Source organism: Chrysemys picta, chromosome 9 (assembly GCF_011386835.1).
Source record: "Chrysemys picta bellii isolate R12L10 chromosome 9, ASM1138683v2, whole genome shotgun sequence".
NCBI lineage: Eukaryota > Metazoa > Chordata > Testudines > Emydidae > Chrysemys > Chrysemys picta.
Window position 1 is genome coordinate 16,253,261 of NC_088799.1, and position 25,060 is coordinate 16,278,320.

The 25,060-nt window shown below is 37.8% G+C and overlaps 1 protein-coding gene across 4 annotated transcripts in view; it reads right to left on the reverse strand.

The window, feature by feature from the left end:
- Positions 1–8,051: 8,051 nt before the first annotated feature.
- SKIL (SKI like proto-oncogene) overlaps positions 8,052–25,060 on the reverse strand; it is a 34,432-nt gene continuing 17,423 nt past the window's right edge. For all 4 annotated transcript variants that reach the window (XM_024102525.3, XM_008164968.4, XM_065557815.1 and 1 more), the window contains exons 4-7: positions 21,652–21,890; positions 21,170–21,411; positions 15,892–16,116; positions 8,052–9,769 (exon numbers count right to left, since the gene is read on the reverse strand). In XM_024102525.3, coding sequence (XP_023958293.1) covers positions 9,608–9,769; positions 15,892–16,116; positions 21,170–21,411; positions 21,652–21,890 — 868 coding nt within the window. In that variant the 3' untranslated portion in view covers positions 8,052–9,607. The remainder of the gene's footprint in view (positions 9,770–15,891; positions 16,117–21,169; positions 21,412–21,651; positions 21,891–25,060) is intronic.

A 25,060-nucleotide genomic window follows, 5' to 3' on the forward strand; every position in this document is an offset into this window, starting at 1 on the left:
GAGCAATACATTTTTTTAATGTCAAAGAAATAAAAATTCACTTTTCCTTCTTAGTCTGAACCAGGGTAAAGAAGGGTTGAGAGAGACAGGAGATCTTCCTATTCTTATACTTATTTGCAAAAAAGCATAAAGTATTTCCAGTTCCAGCAGAGTTCTAGCAAAATTGTATAGTGCTGCAGTATCCAATGTTTGGAATCTGTCAAAGAGAAGATTTGAGTGTAATCGCAATGCTTTGGGTCTGTACAAATAAAATGTGCCTGTGGAGACCACTAGTGGAATTCTTTTACCATTGCACTTTGTAAGCGAAGAATCTAATGTGAAGTAAGGTTACATCAAATGCTTTCTCCTCTTAATTTGTGTTTAGAGCTGTTAAAGGAAAGCATTGGAAGCTGCTCCCTACCATTAAGATACTGACAATAAATAGCAGCTGCTCATCACAGTCATTCCAGTGGAGAAATCAGATTCATCTAATGAATTCAGATTGATCAGAGCAGGTCTTACTTGGCACATAGTTTGTTAAAGTGTGAGAAATCATGCCCCGTGGCTATAAAAAGAGATGAACTAGTCAACTTCTAACAAGAATCTCACCTCCAAATTCTTCATTTTTCAAATCTTAGAAATAAGTATAAAGAGAGAAAACATGAATTTGATAATTCATAAAGGTTTTCCCTGTCAGATATAGTTATTTTTCAGCTTTGAAAAATATTAGAACTTCAAGTCTTCTTCTAAAAGTTCTTTCAGCCCTACACCTCAGCAAATGAACTACACAAAAGCACAAGAACTAACAAGACACATGCTAACCTTCCCCTGTCAGTCACTTTACTTTTTATTGAATCCCAGCTCCTATTTGTATGTTATTTAGATTTAAAGCTCATTGGGTCAGGGGCTTTGTCTGTAAAACAGCTGCTAGCACATTGTGGATACTATATAAACAATAATATAAGGTTCAGAATGAGGGGGGCTTAGTAAAAATACATATTTTGCGGTATGTTTAAATTAACAAAGCTGTTGCATATGGATTTCTGTGTTGTTTAGTTTGACATGGCTAAGTATGAATTCTTGTTTGTATGCTGTCCAGAATTTGTGGTAGATTTAATAAAAAATTAAGGATTTGAGAAAAAAATGTTGGTTACAAAGGAGTCAGAGCACAAGAAGACCACACCTTCTAAAAGAAATCCTTGTGTGGTGGTGGTCTCTTTATTAGATGGGACTTGTGAAACTACAGGAAAATTAACCTGAAAACTATAGACTTCAATTAAAACATGCATAGGTTTCCTTGATCTGTTATGAAAGTAAGTAAACTCTAAAAAATGGAAAGTCACATTAGGAGATGAGCAGCCCAGAATTGCAGACAATAATAAAAATACAGCTTTATACCCTGATCCTGCAAAAGCTTCAGTGAGTAGACCCATGAGTACTCATGGTAGGAACTGCACGTTAGTAAATATTTGCAGGATATGGTCCTTAGTGTGTATATAGCCTTCCTGGTATGAGTAGTTGTCATTTCTGAGACTACTGTTGCCAGTGGTCACCTTGCTGAGAAAGGCTGGTAATATGGAAGCTTCAGTGACCAACACGTTTCTGACTCAATAGCTAACAGGATTAATTTCTCTGGATTTTTGCCCTTCCTATTTAGTTTCCCAGGGCTGTCTTTAAATTCTCCTAAAGTGTGTTAAAAGGTAGGAGATACCAAAGACATTTTTTATAGGACATCCTTTTAATTTCTTTTGAGATCGTAAAGAAATGATAACATACTTCCCGTTCTAAAGTAGCTTTCACATAGACAAGGCTCTGGCATTGAAACACTTATTATGTGTATTATGACCTAGAGTCCCCAGCTGAGATCCGTGTCTCATTGCACTAGACACCATATAAATGCATAGTAAGAGACAGTCCATCTTGGAAGAATTTACCATCTAATTAGACAAAGACAAAGGATGGGAGGGAAAAGAGTCAGAGAGGTGAAGTGACTTGCCCACAGTCACATAGCAGGTCATTGGCACAGCCATGGGTAGAACCCAGATCTGATACTATTCCAGGTCCATAACATAGTCCCTTATTGGGTGCAGCACAAACCTGCTTTTATAAGAAGCAGCTGCAGGTTACCATATGCAGATCTCTAAAGATTTTGACAAGACAATCTTCTGTAGCTATTAACATCCCTTCATTTACTCCCATTGATAGAAGAGCATGATGCAAGATAACTAGGAGTCCTTTCAGAGGATAGAATGATCTCTTACGTGGAGAAAGCAGGAAAATTCTATGGAATCCTGCAAAACATTCCTTCAAAGGAAGATACATTAGTTAGCCAAAAGACCTAGTGCTCCAAGAAACACTGTGTCCATCTTCTACCTACTTCCTGCCTGGGTGTGGGGAAAACTGCCCCGAGCTCCTTCCCTCAATCACTCTGCAACTGCTCCAGGGCAGCCACAGCATCTATGGAAATGTCAAGATATTATTTTGGCCATTGAAGAGAGCTCATAACTAACCCAGGAATACAACAGAAACATATTGAGCATTACTATTGAAACATTGATGAAAAGTAGGTTGACTGGCTTTGGGGTTTAAAAACCAAAAGCAAAAGCATACAACAGGTATATTGACTGCTCACAAGATGCAAAAACACAAACCTAGTCTACACTGGGGGTTTGGGGGATCGATCTAAGTTACGCAACTTCAGCTACGTGAATACTTACCGTGATGGCTTCAGCGCGGTGAGTTGACTGCTGCTGCTCCCCCATCAACTCTGCCTGCACCTCTCGCGGCGGAGTACAGGAGTCCACGTGAGAGCGCTCGGGGATCGATTTATTACGTTTGGACTAGACGCGATAAACCGACCCCCGCTGGATCGATTGCTGCCCGCTGATCTGGCGAGTAGTGTAGACATACCCAAAAGTATATGTGCTAGCAGGTTTACTCTGTTGGTTGCATTAATCTAACTACAGCTATTTATTCACTTTTTTTACTCTGATGTCAGAGCTCCTCACAAACATAAGGAAATACCCCATTTTACAATCAAAAATTAAGAGACTTTCCCACAATCACACTAAAATTTTGTGATGGTCAAGATCTGCCAAGTTCTAGTCCAGTGCCATAATCACAAAACATTTTTCCTCTCTCAACAAGAACAAAAATATTAGACAGCATAAATATTTTAATATTTCCTCAGCAAGAGAGCAAAATCAGCTAGAAATTCTCCACAGTTTGTCAACTGAAAACATTCAATTTTTATTTAACTAAAAAAAAAAAAGTAAAATCATTTTACTAGAATCTTTGTTTTAAACTTCAGTCACTGCAGTAGTATATAAAAAGGCCTGACCCAAAGCCCATTAAAGTCAACAGAAAGAGTCCCACTGATTTCAACAGGCTGTGAATCAGGCCCTAAATGTTATAATAGGAGTACGTTCAGCTTTAATGAGCGAACTGGGCATAGAAGATTTGCAGGAACAGGTCCCAAGATGTTAAAGTTTCCTACTTGTATTTGAGCTTTCTGACGGCTGGGGACTGAAAAATGACATTCGAGACACTGATTTATGAGAACACAGACTATAATCAGACATGATTTTGAAATTAAAAATAATTTTAATAGTTAATACTAGTTTTAAAATAGAAAGAACTTATACATTTTTATTTTTAAAGCATTTTGAAAACTGATCTACAACTCCCACATTAACAGTGATACAAATAATTACTCAGCATAATGGCTCCCCAGCATCAGAAGATTCAGAAATACCAATTGTGATTTTAAATTCCTTTCTCACCAACATATTTCATATGATGACATGTGCTTACCTTGTGCACTATCAGGTTGTAAAGAGAGGGGTGGAATTTTCTTTTAAAATAAATTTGCTGGTGTTTGCACTTTCCCAAAGAGAGACTACCGGTACATTGTATTTTTACAGTAGCTAGCTAGGGGAAAGGCCTGTTTTCCTGACAGAATCTGCCAAGCACACAAGGAGGTTTTATTTACATAAATACAAATACCGGTATTTCCAGGTATATAGACTCTTGGCTTCATAATTCCAAGGTAATGTACTGATGCTAAGGGCAGCGACAGTTATGGAAAAGTGGACCTACAAGTTTTAGGAATGCAAAAGTTTTAGGAATGAAATCCTGGTCCCACTATAGTCAATGGGAATTTTGCTATTATTTTAATGGGGGCCTGGATTTCAGACCCTGCATTAAAAAACAAAAAAAAAACCCAACCAAACAAAAAAAAAAACCAACCTAAGTATTTTGTAGCAGGAAGGTTATGTGTTTTTTTGAAAACAAACCCTGAATATTCCAATGTCCTGTGTAGAACTGTAATACTCAGAAAGGTCTTGCACAAAGGTTAAGTTCACACAGCACAGTAAATAAATACCATGAAAACAAGTGTTTTGACAGTACAGTTCTTTATTTGTATTTGAATGCACAATCTATACAGAATATTTACAAGGCATGAAAATGGAAAACAGCACAAAATACAATTGAGGTATAAGCTAAGAGCACAGTATGTCATGTTTCAATAAATATAATTCAAAATTTGTAAACTAAGTGACCAGATAGATGCATCTTGTTTTACTAAAACCATATAAAATATTGGTTAATCTCACGTGAGGTAGAGGACAGCTTTGCATGTCATGTAATGCAACCACAGCAATGCTAACCATAAAACTGTACATCATTGGCAGAAAATTAAAAATTGTTGAATGCATTGATCATTTTATCTCAGGCTTTTTACTAATTTCAGAATAGTTATTCCACTTGTTGCCTTGATTAGAGATAGATTCTACAATGTTTTATCAGTTATTCTTTGTATTTGAAAGATTAATTATACTGCCATGTCAGCATCAATAAATACTTCCAACAGTGAGCATGAAAACACAAAAATAGATTTAGTCAATCACAGACCTTATAACCCTGGAAGGCAACATAACCGCAGCAAAACATTTTTAGACAAACTTTTATATTTCCTAGAATTATTTTAAATACAGTACAACTGTGCTTTCCTTGTTTTCAAGTGAGGTATTTACATTTGAAGAAAAATATTTTAATAGATTTTTATTACATTTAGCTGATTTTCAAGTGTTTTGCTTTATTTTTAAAACCTTTTCATTTGCTGTGCTTGATGAAGAAATGTCTCAACCCACCAATTTTTCAAGAGTTTTCCCAACTGAAATAGTAACCCAACAGAAAATAAAATTTCTATCCTTAATAATAATGGAGACATATCATGAAATGTACCATGCAACTGGTAAATTGGTGACCTTTACTTTCACAAAAGTGACTACTAGGCAGAAAACTGACTGTCCTTTTGAACTAAAGGAGAAATGTAACAAATATAAAATACTAGAACCAACATTCCAGTAAGGAAAATGTATGACTGCCTCTCATACTAAAAATGCAACAAACAAATGTAACATTACCGAAATCTGCAGCTTTTTGTACTAAGATATTTTATTGTTGACAGCTTAGATAAAATTACTTAACAATTGCAAGCACAGAATTATAGATAGGTGTATTTAAGTATTTTGTTAACTTTACCATACTATAAAAAGTTCTGTCATGTGGATTAATTACATGGATTAAGTGCAGGGGAAAAAATACAAAGTCAATATTTTTACTGACTAGTCAAAATATATACCCTACTAACAAGAAGTAAATTTTAGGAAGCTGACTATGAAAGTATTTCAAGGCCAACTTCACAACTAATCCTACAAAAATGTTTCTAAAATTTCATATCCCATAATTATAGTTAATTGAAAATTTAATTTTTCAATTTTAATTTAATGCTTTTTTCAAACTAAAGCCAAGAATGTATGAATAAAAAGTTGTTCATGACTTTCAAAAGGTGGGCCTGAGCAGTGCCTGACAGGCCAACATACCAGTAGCTTTATACGCCCTCTAACTTTGCCTACTTCACTAATTGCATTTTACCTTTACTATATACAAATAATTTTACACCTAAGCTATTAATATATTAAATATAGAATAAAATTACTTCAAGAATGTAAAACATAACCACTATATTTAGCCAGATACTAAAGTTAAAGGATAACTAAAGGATAACAAAAACTAAAGCAAAGTTTCTTTGAATTAACGTGAAGATTTTGCTAACCTCTCTTTATCTAGTGTTAAATGGTTGCATTTGTGAAGCTGGGTGATTTTACAGCTTCCAAAATTACAAAAGATTTACTACTCTTCTAAAGTCATTACATTATTCTTGCAGAGTCGAGTGTACCTAGTATATGAAAGTTTTCCTTTAAATTAAAATGTATATTAATAAACTCAGTATTTTTGTTGAATATTAATTATTTTCTTCCAAAAGTGCTCTAGGCAACTTTGCTTCTAGGTGTTCATTAATGAAGCTTTTAAAATTAAGAATATTTTAGGTTTTTTTCTACAAAAATTAATATTAGGAAAATCTGGGAAACAAACTTCCTATGTAAAAGACCAATACACAGAAACTAGAATCAAAACAAACTTCACTATTAGTATATAAAATTAGCATCATAAGACTAAGAGATTAAGTTCATATTGACAGATTAACTTTTGCCAGCAGTCTCTTAAATGGGCATTCTAAGTCTCTGTATACATTGTCAAATAAGCAATTCATCATAATTACTCTAAGTCAGTAAAACAGCTCAACATAAAACTATTTATTCTAGAACTTATACAGTATTTACAATTTACTAGAAAACTATCTTTCAAGGACTATGGACACAAAACCTATGGCACATTTGTATATATTTTATTACTTAAAATCTGTATAAAATTAAGTCTACACATGTGGAAATTGTGTTATGTAAAGAACCTAAAATGTAGGATTACAGTAATTTAAAACTATTGTAATTTTAGAATTAAATGGTATATTTACAAAGTTACCTTTTAAAATATTTTAATCAATTTTAAGTGGCTTTTTGAGACAATTATTTTATAATTAAGAGGCCTTATCTGCAATGGGAATTGTTTTGCTAAAACTTACCACAGCTCCACCTCTGGCTGCAGTAATGGGAATACTAGTATAGACTGTAGCCACTAGCATTTTAAACACTGTGTCATATAGACGGGTTTTGAACAGAGTTAGATAGCATGTGATTACAATGTTGGCAGATCCATGGAGCCCTGCCTACAGTAGCACTGGACTCCCACTGTTGTTACCACTGGTGAGTTGAACCAGCGGCAACAACAATGGGAATATTTTGCAGAAATCACCTAGCGTAGACAGAGTCTAAAAGTGAAAATTGAATATATTACCACTACTGTAACTATCCAGTGAGGACTCTACCCATTCAACTACTAATACATGAAATACTGTGGTAAATCAGCTAGTTCAAGACTATTAAACAACCCCTTTAGGCCCTATCTACACTGGCGATTAAACTATGTGAACCAACATCATTTGAAGTGCAAGATATGCTCTGAAATGTAAGTAAAAATGGTATAATGGGATTCTTTACTGCCTCGATGACATTCAGATCAAACATTTTCAGTTTACCAGAAGATAGAGTATTTTCCCAGCTGTCAACTAGCACTCACAACCTGAGAGCCAAGCTGTGTTCTTTCAGGCTCCAACATCCAATAATAAGGATTTTGCAGCTGGAATGTGGTCAACAGTTTTTTTGGTATGTAAACTAGACTAGAACACAGCTCTCCCATAGCTGTATTGACTTTGTATACAGTAGTAAGACTTTTTTTTTTTTTGTCTTTAAAGCAAATGGACATGACGTTGAATACAAAAGCATATAAGGAGCAAACAGGAACTTTTGTCCCCACCCGTAGCCCCCTTTAAATAGTTTGACTTGCCCAGTGTAGATAGGTATACCTATTTTTAAAAGAATGATCCAAAGATAAAATTTTGTGCTCTGTAATCCATAATGGCAAGGTACACAATGTTTCAAACTGCTTCATTTAACCTGCTTTAATCCTCAGTGTAGATGGGACATTAAGAATTTATTAAAATTCTAAAAGGGTGCCCAACACATATTCTTAATTTTACCTCTCCAAACTTGAACAAGCAGTATATGGCACATATGCCAACTTAATCTTTCTTTGTACAATATTTGCTATTTCTTTGAAATAGATTGTGAAAAAATTAAAATGCATGCAAAGTTTTTAATTTTAGCTCATTCAGAACAAAAATGGAAGCAGACATTTTTATTCATGGTTTTATCTAACACTAGTTTAACCCTGGAGAGAACAACAAAGACACAAACACCACAGCAAAACAATTTCAGTTAACAGTGGATTCAGATTATAGAACATGGAACTACAAAAAGTATTTCTAATCAACAACTAAAGTCTGTCATTAGAGATCCTTCAGACTTTTTGGAAAGAAGCAAAAGACTGTATTTTTTCACCCAATTTTGTAATAATGCATTTAATATGTCAGGATTCTAATAATAAGGCATTCTAAATCTAACCCTTTGTGACAAGAATTTTTCAACATTAATGTCAGGTACACCAATATAGGGATTCTGTACTTCTATCCATTTTTAAATATTATGGGTTGAACATGCAGTACTTTTGCAGATTATGGTAATATCTGCCATGTTATTTAACCATACAAAGTATCAAAATGACTTTCGAAGTGTCATAGCTCACTTTATTTTATTTTTTTAACTTTTTACTAATTACCTAAATGTCAATAAGGCCTGTTTCTACGTACTAAAAGAAATCTGCAGAGAAGAGAGACTTTTGGATATCAAAATAACTAACACATATGAATGATAACAATTGTTATTCTCCAGAGCATTAATATTTTCAAAACAATGTTAATAATCCAAATGTTCAAGGTTTCTACAATATAGCCCCCAATTTTTTTTTAAAGACTTTCTTCGCTGTTACCTGAAAAGGCTGGGGGGGAGGAAAGAAAGGGGGGAAGATGGGAGATTTTTAAACTTTAAAATACACAGGATTCCATTTCAGTTGTTCCTTTTCACACTGAAATGCATAATAATGTTATCCTCCTCCAAAGTGCCAACAGAATACGGCAACTTAGATTTTGAAATTCTTTCATTTTGATAATGGACATTTAATAGCAACTATTACAAATAACAGTTGAAAATTCATACAAGTGAAATTATGGAAAAAAACTCTGGCTATTAAATTTCTGATGGTCAATCTCCTTTTATCAGCATGCCAACATGCAGCATTAATTTACAAATGAAAAGCTGCCCTTATTGTCACTGAATTTCTCACTGTAACCTAAATTCTGTTTTTCTATTTTAGGTTTTGAAAAATTCAAAATTAAAAAATATATATTTCTATAACTGGATATGCAATAGGTAGCAAAATAAAAATGACCACTATATTTTAAACATACAATGCTGCTTTAAAAAGGTGCAGAGTCCTCAAGCCTGCATTAGAAATATAGGCAGAAATTGTTCTAAAACAAAAGATTTCATATTGTTAATAGCTGTCTGAGAAAAAACACCAGTACAAATAAATGCAGATTTTCATTAGTTAAGAAAATCTAAAAATGTATATCAAGATATATATCATCACCATGGTTTTTGTTTTGGGAACTAGAAATAGCTTGTCTTATCATACAGGTAAACTGCGCACAATTCAACTACAAACAACCCAGTTTGAAGGATACAACTGAGATTCCCTCTACCAACTTCTATTTTCCTTTTCCATTCTTTGAAGATTTCAAAATCTGAAGCTTCAGTTCCTTAATCATCATCTCTAACTTTTCTCTTGCTTCTCGTTCTTGTCTCAGTTCATCTTGGAGCTCTTGTCTATCTGTCTCTGCATGATCCAGTCTCTGTCTTAGTTCTGCCAACTGCACAAATAATTAAAAAGAAAGCAATTTTTCTTTTTTTAATTTTAACATATATACTTGTAAAGGCCAAGTATTCATTTAATGAACCAGCTGATTAATGTTGTAAGTATCAGATAAAAATATTTCAGATGAACAAATGTGTCTCAGATCAGTTCAAACAGACTTTTTAAAAATAAAGAATCTTTTTCAAGAAGTTGCCATGTACTGGTACACTATTTAATGGCAACAATGTAATACTATACATGCATATCCACCATGGTACAATACAAGTAGATCCGCACATTGTGTATACACCGGACCCTCGCTAGAACGTGGGATTTGGGATCCATGCGCGGTACTGCGTTAATGTGGGGACTGCGTTAAAATGAATTGCAATTAAAGTAATTAAATTTGGGATCCATGGCCGTGACTGCGTTATATGCGAATTCGCGTTCTAGCGAGGGTGCGGTGTACTTATATATGTTTTCATATCAGTATATAAACTGTCATACCACATCATATCATTAGTACATGTAATCAGATATTAAGTCCCTGCCGGTGGTCAATACCAGATGCTTTTCATATCCCATAGCTTTTGTTCTCTCCATTTATTTGCCGTGCCTGACAAAATGCTACTTTATTCCGTAGGCATTAATGTGCCTCTATAGCTAAGGATGTCACCAGAATAAGACATGATGGGATGGTCAGATATGATTACCTTTAGTTCAAACCAAAGAGAACTCTGCAAACTAAAGAGAAGAAGACTATATGAAGTCACCTATTGTTGCAAAGATAATGACCCCCATAATACCAAATCATTCTTGGCAAACTGATTAATGTATACACTATACTCTTGCGATTATATACTTTCATTTCAATGTCACATGTCTATCATGCTGGAAACTCATACCCACAGTTAACCTGATCGCCATGAGCACGCACACACTTCTCTCCTTAACAGTCAATTCAATATGTTCAATATATTTTATTACTTAATGTTGAAGGTAAACTGAAGAACCTGATGACCAGTTATGCAAATGATACGATAATACTAGGCTACAAGTTATCTTGTAGAATTCTTTTCTGGCAATGACACTGTTCATTTCTGGCAATGACACTGATGAAGATTTTGTTGATCTAATAGCTTGAGGAGGTGATCTGTTAGAGCTGGTTGGAACATTTTGACAAAAACATGACCTTTTTGCATTGTTTTCAATTTTCAGAAGAGTTAGTAATTGGTGACCTTTGAAGGCCTTTTTTCCCCATCTGCTAAAGAATAGTGTTCCATGTACAATGGGTGACGTGGAAGAAGATGAAGAAATATTGTTTTGAAAGACTAATGATGCACCAATGTCAGTAAAGGGATTGTGGCTAATGGACTAAATTATCAAAAGTGACTACTGATTATAGGTAGGGCCCTGCATAAATCACGATTTCAGAGAGCACAGAAATTGTAAAAATTCCCCCAAATTGTGAATATTAGTCAATTTCAAGGATGAGTTTCACAACTAAATTTAGTCAATTTCATGGACATAATGAATTGATTAAACTCACTTGTAAAATTAATTCTATCCTTTAAACTGACTAAATGTATTTGTAAAACTCATTTAATGCAAACTCTGGGAAATTCAATACTTTGCTATTCACACTGTTGTGAATTCACTATTTTAAAAAAATGTGATTTATACAGGGCTCTAACTCATGGATACCTAACCTGAGATACCTTAAGGAGCCTGATTATCAGAAAATGCTAAACACCCATCCTCTGAAAATCAGGCTCCTTTAAGACATTGCAAGTTAGGCATCCAAATTTTAAGGCACCCAAAATCATCAGTCACTTCAGAAAATTCAGTTCAGCATGTCTTAAAGATCTTGGATAAGGAAAGATTTATATATAAAAGCAACTCTGCTAATATACAAGACAAAAAAGTAGAAAAGAGGAGAAACCTCTTGAATTTCCATGAAGTACCACTTTTTAATATAATTTCTATTGTATCTCTCTCTGAGGTGGAACCAACTCAGAAGGAGAAAAAAATGTACAAGTTTGCCCCATTGGTTTAAGGACCATTAAAAGGGCGAATGTTTCATTATCCATTTCAGCCACTGGAGCGTGTCTAATTCCTATGCAGGGGTTTTATATACATATCTGACCTACATTTTGGAAGCAAATTATGATGTTTGGAGGACTCCTATAGGTTCCCAAGGGATTTTCCAGATGATTTTCCAATCAGCTTTTTAAAGGCTTGGAATTAAATTACCTTTACATATAGTATGTTTTAAAATTTCTTCTATTTCTCTCTTTTCTAGTAGTACAGGGAATATATCTGAAGCAAATAAGACCACTCTGCTGAGACTATGTAGAACTACAGCACTCACAGCCAAGTGCCTGTAAAACCAAAACTTTCTGAAGCAGCTCTTTAGTATCCATAGGTACATATAAAAATTGTACAAATACATACACCAAGCATTTGCACCATAATTTTGGCCGGATGGTGGCTCTAAGAGCTCAAATTTTAAGAACAAAGGAAAATGTATCCACTGTGTCCTAATGAGTCTAAACTGGTTTGAAAAGATTTCCCAAGTCTGAACTGAACTAATTTATCCCTAAGTCTCCACGTTCTTTTTTTAAGAAGGTGGTGGGGACAGCAGATATGGATGCATTTTTGAAAAGTGACATTAAGCCCAATGCAGTAAAAACAAAGAGGAAAAATGAGAGAAATAAATCAAATATTGAAGCCATCTAGTAGAGAATTGTAATATAAACATAACATTTATTTGGGTTTTGGTTAGAGTGTCTCTTACATTCAAACTCCTTTTCCCCCCCAAAGGAATTATCATGGATTCAAGTGTCTTAGTCTAGATTTTTCCTCCCCTCCATTCCTCTCCTTCCACAAAACTCTTTTTAGGAGAGAAGTGGAAACTGGAGAAGCCTGCTGATTTTTTTTTTTTTTTTTTTTTTTTTTTGGTGGGAGCTCAGCCAGCTTTCTCAGAAGGGTACCTTAAGCAGTCAAATAAGCAGTCTTATACTCCAGCTCCCTATGTGACTCATGTATATTGATAATCCAATCATTTATCTATAGCAAAAGGGCCTTATGAAATCTGGAGAACTCATCTACCTCTACAGCTATGGGTAGCCCACCCAGACTAAAATGTCTTGGAGGGATAAAGGAGAATAGGATTAGCAAAGTAGGAGATTCAGATAGCTGGGCACTTACACAGGCGTAAGCATTTTCTACTTTTTCTGAAGTGTGCCAGGCACAGGTAGACCCAATTGCTTTGCATTTAGAACCATGCCACATTTGGGGCACTTTCTCCTTTAGTACTGACCTCTTTCTTCATGATCGAGGCCAATAAGATGGTCCTTTGACAGTGGCAGGCTGTTAGCATGGACTCCTTGACTCTACTACTGTGCTTCTGTGGAGAGCAGGTAACCGGTGCAATGAAATAATATGCATAATGCCACTGTGATGTATGCAGTGCAGGAGCCAGGAAGAGAGCCTCTGATTGCACTTTCTTGCAGGATTCCAGCCATTTGGAAGGATCCATTGGCAGGCTAGTGACACTGGCTAAACTGCTCCACCATACTTTGTAGGGAACTGGTGGCAAGTGTGGTAAAATGGCAGATTAGACTAGACCATTTTGCTATACTCACTGAGGGAGCCAGGAAGAAGGGACTTCCACCCACCACACCCTCAGGCTGGTCCAGCAGGAAGAACAGTGATCCAGTTTAGCTCTGAAGTCTGCTTTTTCTTGGCTTCCCAGCAGAGGGGCATTTCTCACAATTTAAAGCTCTCTGAGGTAGAGAGCAGAGCCTGCAGATGCTTTCTATGATAGAAACAGTGAACTGAGGATCTCTGGAATGCTACATCCAGCCTCTGAAGAAATCACTGTTCAAAAGAATCATATTTCACTCAGGTGTGGCTGTGATTGATGCTGACAGGTATGGCCAAAATCAATTGCTAGTAACAGAAATAATTAGAGAAAAACACTTGAATAAGCTATACTGTCCAGTTGAACCACACAGCTAAACAATTGGGAGTTTATGTGAAAGAAATGTGATTACCCTCATAAATCTAACTTTTTAAAAAACCCTTTGGAGAATAATTTACTGCTTGTGCCCTCCAAAGAATGTACACTATACAAAAAACACATTGAACATAATTATCTTCGTAAGTCAGAATATGCTGTTTTCTGCAGTAATGGGGCTTGTACCACATGTTTAGTAAATCGCACTACACACAGAAAGGATTATTTCTGACAGCAGAGGTTAGGAATCCTACTGAGCAGAATGTCATGAAATTAAGCTCAACAGAAAGGATTTCTGATCCTAAACCAAATACTTCTTCATTCAGCCATGTGACGAAGTGGGATTGTTCTTAATGTTTCCTCTGAATACTGTAGTGGTGCCTCAGTTTCCCCTATGCATTTCTTAAGTCGCTAAGTGGTGGGATAAGGGGGTGTAATTGTTGCAGACCAAAGGGCCAGTGCATCTAAATGGCCGACACTGTCTCCTGGCAACTAATGGCCTGGGCCCTTACCCACTGCAAGGAGACAGCTAATGGTGTTGGAGAACAAAGGAATCAGGTGACCTCCTGGCCCGGGAAAGGGACAAAGCCCAGAGGAGGAGGGGCTGGAGGGTGAGTCAGTTTGGAGCTGGCTGGGGATTGTGGAGTGAAGTGCGGATGTGGTTGTCTGGCTCACTGCCCCCCCAAAATGGACCCGGCTGAGGGGTCCTGTTCTCTGTACCTACAAGCTCTGTTTTAGACCATGTTCCTGTCATCTAATAAACCTCCGTTTTACTGGCTGGCTAAGAGTCACGTCTGACTGTGAAGTGGGAGTGCAGGACCCTCTGGCTTCCCCAGGACCCCGCCTGGGCGGACTCGCTGTGGGAAGCGCACGGAGGGGCAGAGAATGCTGAATGCTCCAAGGTCAGACCCAGGAAGGTGAAGCCGTGTGAGCTTCTTGCCCTGAAGACAGTCTGCTCACAGAGAGGAGACTTCACCAGAGTCCTGACTGGCTTCGTAGGGAGCAGTTCCAGAGCATCGCCCGGGGACTACGTGACAAGCCAGTAGCTGCTTTTCATCTTGTGGTACTTTAAGTATAGAAAGGGAAATATAATATAATTTTATTGATGAGTTGACCACAAAGCTTATTGATTTGGGGTTCTAGAATTTGTTTTTAAATAATTAGGATGACTAGATCTCTATGACAGAAGGACTGAGACCTGAAATAATTTAAGTTTCATGGTAAGCAAAAATTAATAAACAAAATATTTAGAAGAGTCAGAATCCATGCTACCTGCTGATGTATCTAGCAGAATGACAGACGCTAGCTCCTATAGAAAAGAACAATGATATAGATTAAAAGTTATGTAGTCTAAAGAAGTGAAAGTCACCACAGCTTTTGACATAGCAACCTTGGAGACAGGAAAGCTGGGGGAACTTCCAGAGGTAATGAATCGGGAGACAATCATGGGATGAGGAACCCAGACTGTGGCCTTCCTCTCCAATAGGACTCTTAATCAAATGCTTCTATGAAAAGTAGAGGTGGCCTCACCTGATACTGTAGTGGACTCTGACACCAAGGGAAGCTGTCAGTCTAACCAAAGTGTGGCCAGAGAAGGGGTTGCTTTCAAGAAATATAAGCATTCTTTTTTTCTCTACAACTAAAAATGAGAATATTTTATTTTGTTTAGTTTACAAGTGCAAATCTAAATGTATTAAGCAAACCATTTTTGTTTTAATTGCATTTTCTCCTCATTTTTAAAAAGTCTTGTTTTTATTAAATTACTGTGGTACGGTTTAATGCAGGCATCCCCAAAAAGAAGAGAACTGCATAACCTCTAAGGAGAGATGCTGAAGGTAAAGAGTTTCTGTACCCTATGTCCCCTTCAACGTTGGTCAACAGGCATGTACAGAGGTGTCCTATCTCCATGAGCTGTGTTGCCATTAGGATAACAAGAGGGGAAAGGCCAAAGAAGATGAAAACTGGCAGTGGTACAGGTAACACACTCTTCATCATAAAGTTTAAAAGCAGAGCTAGCAACAGCCTAGTACAGTTAACTTTACTTGGAAATGTCATAATTAACTAGGTGGTGCTGTACAAAACACAAGACAGATTTCAAACAATATTTTTTTCCTTACCTGTGCTGCATATTCAGCTTCTTTGTCCTTTTCTAAATTGGAGTCACAGGTACACTTTTGCCTCATCACCTGTTCCAGTTTTTTCTCCAAGTCTCTCTGCTCAACATAAAATTCTTCCATTCTTTGAGCATGCTCAGTTTGCAAAGATTCAAGTTCTTTCTGTAAATTCTGCTGCTCCTCAGTTAGTTCCTTCATAACTTTAGAGTTACTTAACATTTCCACTTCCTGTCAAGAAAGGATGAGGATTATACACAGAATGATTCTAAAATCACTACAATCAAAATCATTAATTTAAATGGGTATCTGGAAATACTGAGGAGAAACAAACAGATTGTCCACTTTGCTGCTGTGTAAATAGGAGTGTTGAATTCTGTAGTAATTATGCAATATAACAAAGTGGTATTGTCAAACACCCAGAGCTTCCAGAAACCAACTCACTGGTCGCAAAAGTGAACCTATGTGAGCAGCCATTTCATTTTGTAAACCAATTAAAATAATAAGAACATTACATTTGTTCTTTTATATGAAAATGCAGAGATCAAAACAGGCTGGCTTGTGGCAGCTTAGCAAATCAGTATTTTTTCTGGATATTGCCATCTTTTCCTCTGCAGTTTTAATATTTTTTTAAATGAAAGCTAAGTCTTTGAATCAGGTGTAATCAAACTAATGATGTATACCAGAGTCTGCAGGCAGCCTGAAATAGCAGCTTTGGGAGGCGTGAGTTGTCCCATTTTACCTCAGTTGTGTTGATTCTGAAGTTAATTATACCAATGTTAAAATGGAATTAACTACTTTATTGCTGGTCAAAGAACACATGAAACAAAGACAACGATCAACTGACATAAATGCATGCAAAGCATGCATGAAAGAGAGAGAATCACATTATGAAGATATGAACAATCTGATATAAGTAGCATCTTGCTTTGCGGACTCAAGTGGGCAGAGGTTAGTTTGTGATTAGCGCTTACGATAATTATATTTAGCTTTTTCTTCAATTCAGTCCTTGTACTACAATTTCTCTGGTAAGTATCTATGGAAGAGAGGGTTTTAAGGCTAGCTATGGAGAGCTGCAGAGGTCTCTGCTACCACAAATAGAAGGGAAAGAAATCTTCTGTATTTAAATTAATTTTTCCTTGATTTGAGTTTAACAAAGAAGCAGAGCCAAACTGGTGATGACAATATACTTTCAAGGGGAGACATATTTTTCTGCTGCAAGGGGAAAAACAGACAAACCTCGCTGGAATATTTAGTTAAAAAGTTACTATAAAAGGGAAATCCTTGTAAGCAGCCTAAACAGTAAATATAAACATATTTGAAGCTGGCAAAAGTGGTTAACTGAAAACTAAAGTACTACATGGAACCAAAGAGGAAATTAATATTTATACTTTCACAAAAAGTTTTTTTTTGTTTAAATACCAACACGTAGCATCTTTCATCCACAGATCTCAACGCACTTTACAAAGGTAGATAACTATCATTTTTCTTGATTTTACAGATATAAAAACTGAAATATGGAAAAGTAAACTGACTTGCACAAAGTAACAGTGAGACAGTAAAAGAGCTGATGACAGAACCCAAACCTCCTGACTCCAAGTCTGGTGCCCTAAACATTGAACCATAAAACTTCCCTGCAACTCTGAAACAAGTCTTGTACCTGGTGCTGGTGCTCATTATAAAAATCAAAAATTTACCAAAATGTGGCATTAGAGGGAAGGACTGGTGAAAAACTATATTGTGGTGCATGGAATCAGAGTCAAAATTTCAAAAGCTATCATATGGTGGTAAAAAATCTTGTGGGATCAGCCAAACCACAACCAACTGAACAGAAAAGTTGATGGTTTGGAGCACAAAGGAATAGAAAGTATATAGGCCAAAGAGGAGCCCAGGACAATCAACTGCAGTGTTTTTAGCCACAAATGAATAATCCTGGAATAAATTTCACAAAAATCTAGACCAAAATCATAACAGATGAACAATGACCTAGAGCAACTTAATCCTTTGCTGAATTCCGTGCTCAATCCACCTGAAAAGAGAGACTTGCCTACTGAGAAGTGATTGTACCCTACTGGGGTTTGAAACACTATTCAACAGTTTTTGACAAATGTTTATTTTTTAACTCTTGGTGCTGAAGAAAAAAATCAAGATTAAAATTAACACACATTCTAATTAAAAAACAAGCATTATAAAAATCACTATAGCACATATTAAATGGATTAAAAACTGGCTGACAGATGTCAAAACACAATTGTTAGTAGGAAATCATCAGTGAGTGGCATGTTTTTACTAGGGTTCTACAGGGATTAATTCTTAGCACTATACTATTCAGTATATATTTTTGTTAAAGATCTGGAAGAAAGATAAAATCACTGCTGATAGAGTTTGCAAACGGCACAAAGATTGGTGGAGTGACATAAATGACATCATTTATACAGAACACTCTAGATCAGTGCTTCTCAAAGCCGGTCCGCTGCTTGTTCAGGGAAAGACCCTGGCGGTCCGGGATGGTTTGTTTACCTGCCGCGTCCACAGGTTCGGCTGATCACAGCTCCCACTGGCCGCGGTTTGCTGTCCCAGGCCAATGGGAGCTGCGGGAAGCGGCGCGGGCCGAGGGATGTGCTGGCTGCCCTTCCCGCAGCCCCCATTGGCCTGGAGCGGCGAACCGCAGCCAGTGTAAGCCGCGATCGGCCGAACCCGTGGACGCGGCAGGTAAACAAACCGGCCCGGACCGCCAGGGGCTTTCCCTGAACAAGTGGCGGCCTGACTTTGAGAAGCACTGCTCTAGATTACTTGGTATTCTAGGCACAACAGACAACTTGAGTTTTAATACAGCCAAATGCAAGATCTTACATCCAGGATGGAAGAATGTAGGCCATATTTACTGGATGGGGGGGGACTGTATCCTGGAAAGCAGTGACATTGAAAAGGATTTAGGGGTCAGGGTAGATAACTAACTGACATGAGCTTTGATTGTTATGCATTGGTAAAAGGCTAACAAAATCCTTTTGGCTGTATAAAGAGGAATATCAAATAGAAATTAAAAGATGTCATTATCTCTCTATATGGCCTGGGTGGGACTACTGCTGAACAGTGTGTTCAGTTTTGATGTTCACACCTTGGGATGACGTTGAAAATTGAAAAAAGTTCAGAGAATTGCTACAAGAATAATTTAAGGTTTGGCGGACATGCTTTACAGAGGGAGACTCAATCTCTTAAAGAGCTCAATCTATTTTATTGAAGTAAGGGTTAAGAGGCTACTTGATCACTATCTGTAAGTTCCTACCCAAAGGGAGAACACTCCTGGTACTAATGAGCTCTTTAATCTAGCAGGCAAAGGCATAACAAGATCCAAAGTCTAGAAGTTCAAGTTAGAAAAATTCAAACTGGAAATAATGCACTTTTAAGGAAAAAACAATGAAAGTACTTAACCACTGGAACATCTTATCAAATGTGTGCTTTCTCCATTACATTAAGTCTTTAAATCAAGATTTGATGTTTTCTTAAAAGATATGGTCTAGTTCAGTCATAAATTATTGGCTTTAAGGCAGGAATTACTGGGTGAAGTTCAATGTTTTGTCAGACTAAGTGATCATAAAGGTCCTTTGTGGCCTTCATCTATAATTCTGCAAAGATGGCTGTGGAGAATGTATTTACCTGCTAACTGAACTAGAGAGTTAACACAGTGAAGTTACTTAAGCCCAGAACCTGCAATTTACTCCATGTAGGACCAAGGATCTGCACACACTGAACCAGTTGCAGGATCAGTGCTAATATTTATTCACTCAGAGTAAAGATTACCACAGTGTCTATACACCATTGACAGCGCTAAACTTTATCGCAGGGTTTAAGAGGGACTCAAGTAGAGCAAACGTCCTTGTGCATATGTAGATGCAAACTTCAGGTATAAAGAAACAACAAAACTTTATTTCATACTAAACTAAATAAGCATGAAATTCACCCCACTGCAGAGGGTCTGCACAAAGCCTTGGGCACCATGCAAGCCCCTAACCTCTGCAGTGGGCTGAATTTCAGCCTCATTTACTATTAAATTATATTTTCACGTACATAAGGCCTAGAGTAAAATTTGGTATACAAATGTAATGTGCATGCATTAAATTGTGTGAATACAACTTTAGCAAGAATATTAGGTAACTATTTTTGTAATGCCAATGCTGTTTAATTCTAGTTAACAACAGAAATATCCTGTAAGAAAAGGAAATTTAAGTACAGCACCTGAACTGTGTTTTAAAAATATATTACACTACTCTGGAAATGACATTTTATTATTGCTGAATTAAATCTTAGCTATCAATGAATGCAGCACTGCTATATTATTTCAAAAGTAAGTGTACTATATTGTACCACATGCAAAGATAAAAGGCAAAGCTTTTGTTATCTGTCAATCCTAAATGCCAATGATAGCTAGTAGAAGGTTGAGATTTTTCTAGTGACCAAACCCCCTCAATTTTTCTACCACAGATATAAACTCAAAGTATAGTTTTATTCATTAAGAATTCTTCCCTTTTGTTAATTTTACTTAATAGATCAAAAGCCTAAGACATGATCTGACAGTATGTGAGAGGTGATCTTAAATTTTACTCAAAACGGAGTCAAATAATTATTGTTCAAGTAGCTAGCAACTTGCAGCTCATTTGAAATGGTTAAATGTAGAGTAAATTATGTCAACTGCTAGTGAAACAATATTAGACAAAGGAAGGAAGTTTCTATTCCGGTAATGGTTTAGATAGCAGCAAGATCTTAAACTACCTGGCATGTGATAGAAAAAACACAGGGTTTGAATACAGTCAGCTATTAAACTATACTTTAATTATTAAGGTCATATACTAGTTGAGTATTTAGCCTCCAAACCTACAAATTAACACCATATAGGACCTATGGATTATTTTGGTTAAAAAGTGGATTTTGACAATTATACTTAAAGAATTCTATTAAAATATATAATGCACATTGAAAGAAATATCTAAGCACCAAAAATTAATTAGAAAGTGAAGCATGTGGGTTTTTTTTTCTCCCAAGTGGTGATCTTGGCAATACACATGTACCAAGATCTGAAACTCGGTAAAATCCATTAAAAATGGTTTTATAGTTTATACTGAAAATGTTAACATAACTTACATTAGAAAGACAATATAGTGAATGTCAGGTTCCTAATATGAAGTATCACTTGTGCTTTATTTTTAATAGTAGTACTGATTCTAGGACCAACAAGCTAACAGGAACAACAGTTTTCTGGTGATAAAATCAAAGGTTGGTACCATACCATTTGAAGCTGCTGCTTCTTTTGCAAAATAGTATTCAGTTTTTCTTGCTGTTTAAGGTAGGTTTTCATTACTTCCTCCATGATTCTTCCCTTGTCATCTTCACAATTAATGTCCTTGATAGGAGTTGGGGATGAGGTTTGTGCACCATTGCCTACTTCAACCTGGTTAGATTCTGCAGTGGCTTTGGAAGTGGCATGTTCAGATTTCCCTCTTCTTGTAGAATTAGTTGACATAGGTGGATCTTTAAAAGACAAAAAGGTAGCAAAACACTTGTGAAAATTTGTTCATTGAAATTCCAGATTGCAAAAATACAAAGCAACCTATAAGATTATGTAAAATGCATAAGAATGTAGAAAAAGAATGAAGTAATATATGAAAATTACAAAGTTGGCTTACCTTTCATCTTTACTAAAATAGATATTATTGGGTATAAAAACTGAAAGAACATGAAAGCAAGTTTCAAATTTCATTATCTACTCACCCACACTTTTATGCAGTTCTGTGCTAGTTTTTAAGTCGATTTTTTCCTGCTCTTCAAGAGAGAGCTCTGGATAGGAGGCAGCTTTTTTGTGTTTAACACTATTGACTTGTTTCTGTGACTGTCCAGGTAAAGATTTAATTACTTCTGAAATCTTGACTGCTGTTTTTGTAGCTTCTTTACATTGCAACGTAAGGGATACATTTGGAGCAACCACTTTATCACACATGTAAAGGTAATAGCTGAAAGAATAGAATAGCAAAATTAACAAGAAAAACTATGATTTAACAGAAGTGAATTAAAGCAGCAGTAAGTTATATTTAAGATGATTTCAAATATCAAATGTTTTAGAAGTATAAAAAATTTGCAAGAAAAAAATAAATGAATGCCAGAGGATGTTGTGAAGGCCAAGACTATAAACAGGGTTCAAAAAAGAACTAGATAAATTCATGGAGGATAGGTCCACCAATGGCTATTAGCCAGGATGGGCAGGGATGGTGTCCCTAGCCTTTGTTTGCCAGAAGCTGGGAATGGGCGACAAGGAATAGATCACTTGTTCTGTTCAGTCCCTCTGAGGCACCTGGCATTGGCCGCTGTTGGAAGACGGGATACTGGGCTAGATGGACCCTTGGTCTGACCTAGTATGGCCGTTCTTATTTTCCCTTTTTAAATTGTTCTTGTATAATAGAAAGCATAGCTATTTACTGAATCTTTATGCAGTGAATACATAATCTAGGATCTTCAGAACCAAATCAAGTGGAGGAATCCAATTTTCAATTGATTGCTTTAACATGACATACAAATTCCTCATTTGGATGCAAAAAATAAAATTAAAAATATAAAGGCACTTATGCATGTTAAATGACCATTTTAGTTTCTCAAGTATTAATCTGACGATTCAAATGTTGGATATGGACATCCATTAAAGATTCTTCTTTTAAAAACTGGGTTCAGAGTCTCTAGATTGTTACAAGACACCTTAGAACTCTTACAACTCTTTCATTAACAGTTTGTCACTGTAATAAGTTGTTAGAGAACATTACCAAGGTGAAATCAGCTGTTGCACTCGGAGATTAATCATATTCCTTACTCAGTTAACTAAGTGGGATGTTAAAAGGGTCATTTCTTCTCTGAAAATTATTTTTGAGAGCCTACTTCATTCAGTACCAAAAAGAAATTTATATTTAATCACCAATACAATAAGTCACACAGCAAATACATTTTTTCACAGAAAGAATTCACATCTTAGATGACAGCAAAAAGACAGAAGGAAAGCATTATAGTCATACAGTTTCAAAGAATCATAATTAAATGAACATTATATTTTCAGTTCAGAAGAAAACTTCTTCCCACCAATCTTAACTATTAGATCTTGTGCAATGTTCCCTCTAATTTTTTATATCCATGTGCGGAATGAATTTTGTTATGTGCACCAATATGGAGGTGATGTGTGGCAAGGGTGGGGCCGAGGGGTTTGGAGTGTGGGAGGGGTCCCTAGCCTCTGCTGAGTTCTAGCAACCATCCTAGTTCTGCAACAACATGAGATGGCAACAACATCTTCCTGTCCATCCAGCATATCACCAAAGAGTAGACTGACAAAAGCCAGAGTTATAGAAGCCACAGAAGTAGTCAGACAAGCAGCGTCATGTATGTGCATGTTGACATATGGCCCAACCCTCCATGGCAGGCCAGTATCATTGTAGCCAAGCTTGATTTTTATCTTGAATAGTACTAATTGCAATGACAGGAATCTGTCCTCGAGAAGATGCACTCTCTCTTACCTGTAATTGACCATAATTTCCATGAACACTATCATCTGTGACAGAATATGAGATGATTTTTCAATAGTTCACTAGGAGGCTCATCTGAGCAAACAGAGAGTGCATATTTGAGGTTTAGCATCATCTCCTGCTGGGACCTGTCTCTGATCAGCCAATAGTCCAGATAAGGATAGACTTGGATGACCCGTCTTCTTGGTGCGCCACTACCAGAGGTGAAAGTAAGCTGGTACACCCCGGTATGGCGTACCGGCAAGAGCCGGTGCGCCGTACTGGGGTGGCCCGGCTTCCCCAGGCAGCAATTTAAAGGGCCTGGGGCTCCCAGCAGCGGCTGGAGCCCCAGGCCCTTTAAATTGCCGCCAGAGCCCTGCTGCTGGAGCCCTGGGGTAGCAGTGGGGCTCCAGGGGTTATTTAAAGGGCCAGGGCTCCCGCTGCCTCTACTGCCCTAGGCCCTTTAAATAGCCCCAGAGCCCTGAAAGGCCCAGGACAGTAGAGGCAGTGGAGTCCTGGGCCCTTTAAATAGCCCCTGGAGCCCCGCTGCTGGAGCCCTGGGGTAGCAGCAGCAGCTGGGGACTCCAGCAGCGGTTTAAAGGGCCCAGGACGGTAGCGGTAACCGAGCCCGGGGCCCGGCAAAACTGCTGCCGGAGCCCCTGGCTGCCACTGCTACCCCGGCGGGGGAGGGGAAGGCACTTACCAGTACAGGGCAGGCTGGGACTGGCTCTGACCCCCATCCCCGCCCCTTCCACTCAAGGCCCCCCCCTTCCGGGGGCCAGAGCCAGCCCCAACCCAGCCCCGTACCGGTAAGTCCCTATTTCTACTTTCACGCCTGGCCACTACCACTGTTAGGCTGAGTCAGAATGGCAGTAGTTTGTATTAGTAGAGATCTGGCCCTACTGTGAACCTCAAGTAGTTTCTGTGGGCCAGGCTGATGACTATGTGAAAGGACATGTCCTGTAAGTCAAAAGCCATGAACCAATAAAGCGCATGAAGAGATGGAACGACGGAGGTAAGTGTTACCATCTTGCATATGAGGCCATGTATGTATTTGTTCAATCCTAGATCTCTGGATCCTGAACAAAGACCAACCCCTTTTCTTCTTTGGGATATGAAAATATTGGGAGTAGAAACCTCTTCTCCTATATCCTAGAAGTGGTACCTCTGTGGCAGTATTCCCTCTAATTTTTTACGTCCATGTGAGGAATGAATTTTGTTATGTGCACCAATATGGAGGTTATGTGTGGTGAAGGTGGGGCCGAGGTGTTCGGGGAGGTGGAGGGGGCTCAGGGCTGGGGCAGAGAGTTGGGGTGCAGGGGGGTGAGGGCTCTGGCTGGGGGTGCGGACTCTGGGGTAGGGCTGGGGATGAGGGGATTGGCGTGCGGGCTCCTCTCCCCAGCCAGGGCAGTTCCGGTGGGCCGGGGTTGGGCCAGGTGAGGGGCTCCTCACCCCGACAGTTCTGGCGGGCCTGGGCTGGGCCGGGCCAGGTGAGGGGCTCCTCCCTCCGGGCACCTCCGGCGGGCCTGGGCTGGACCAGGCCTGGGGAGGAGCTCCTCTCCCCAGCAGCTCCAGCAGGCCTGGCCTGGGCTGGGGGAGGGGCTCCTCTCCCCAGAAGCTCCAGTGGGCCTGGGCCGGGCTGG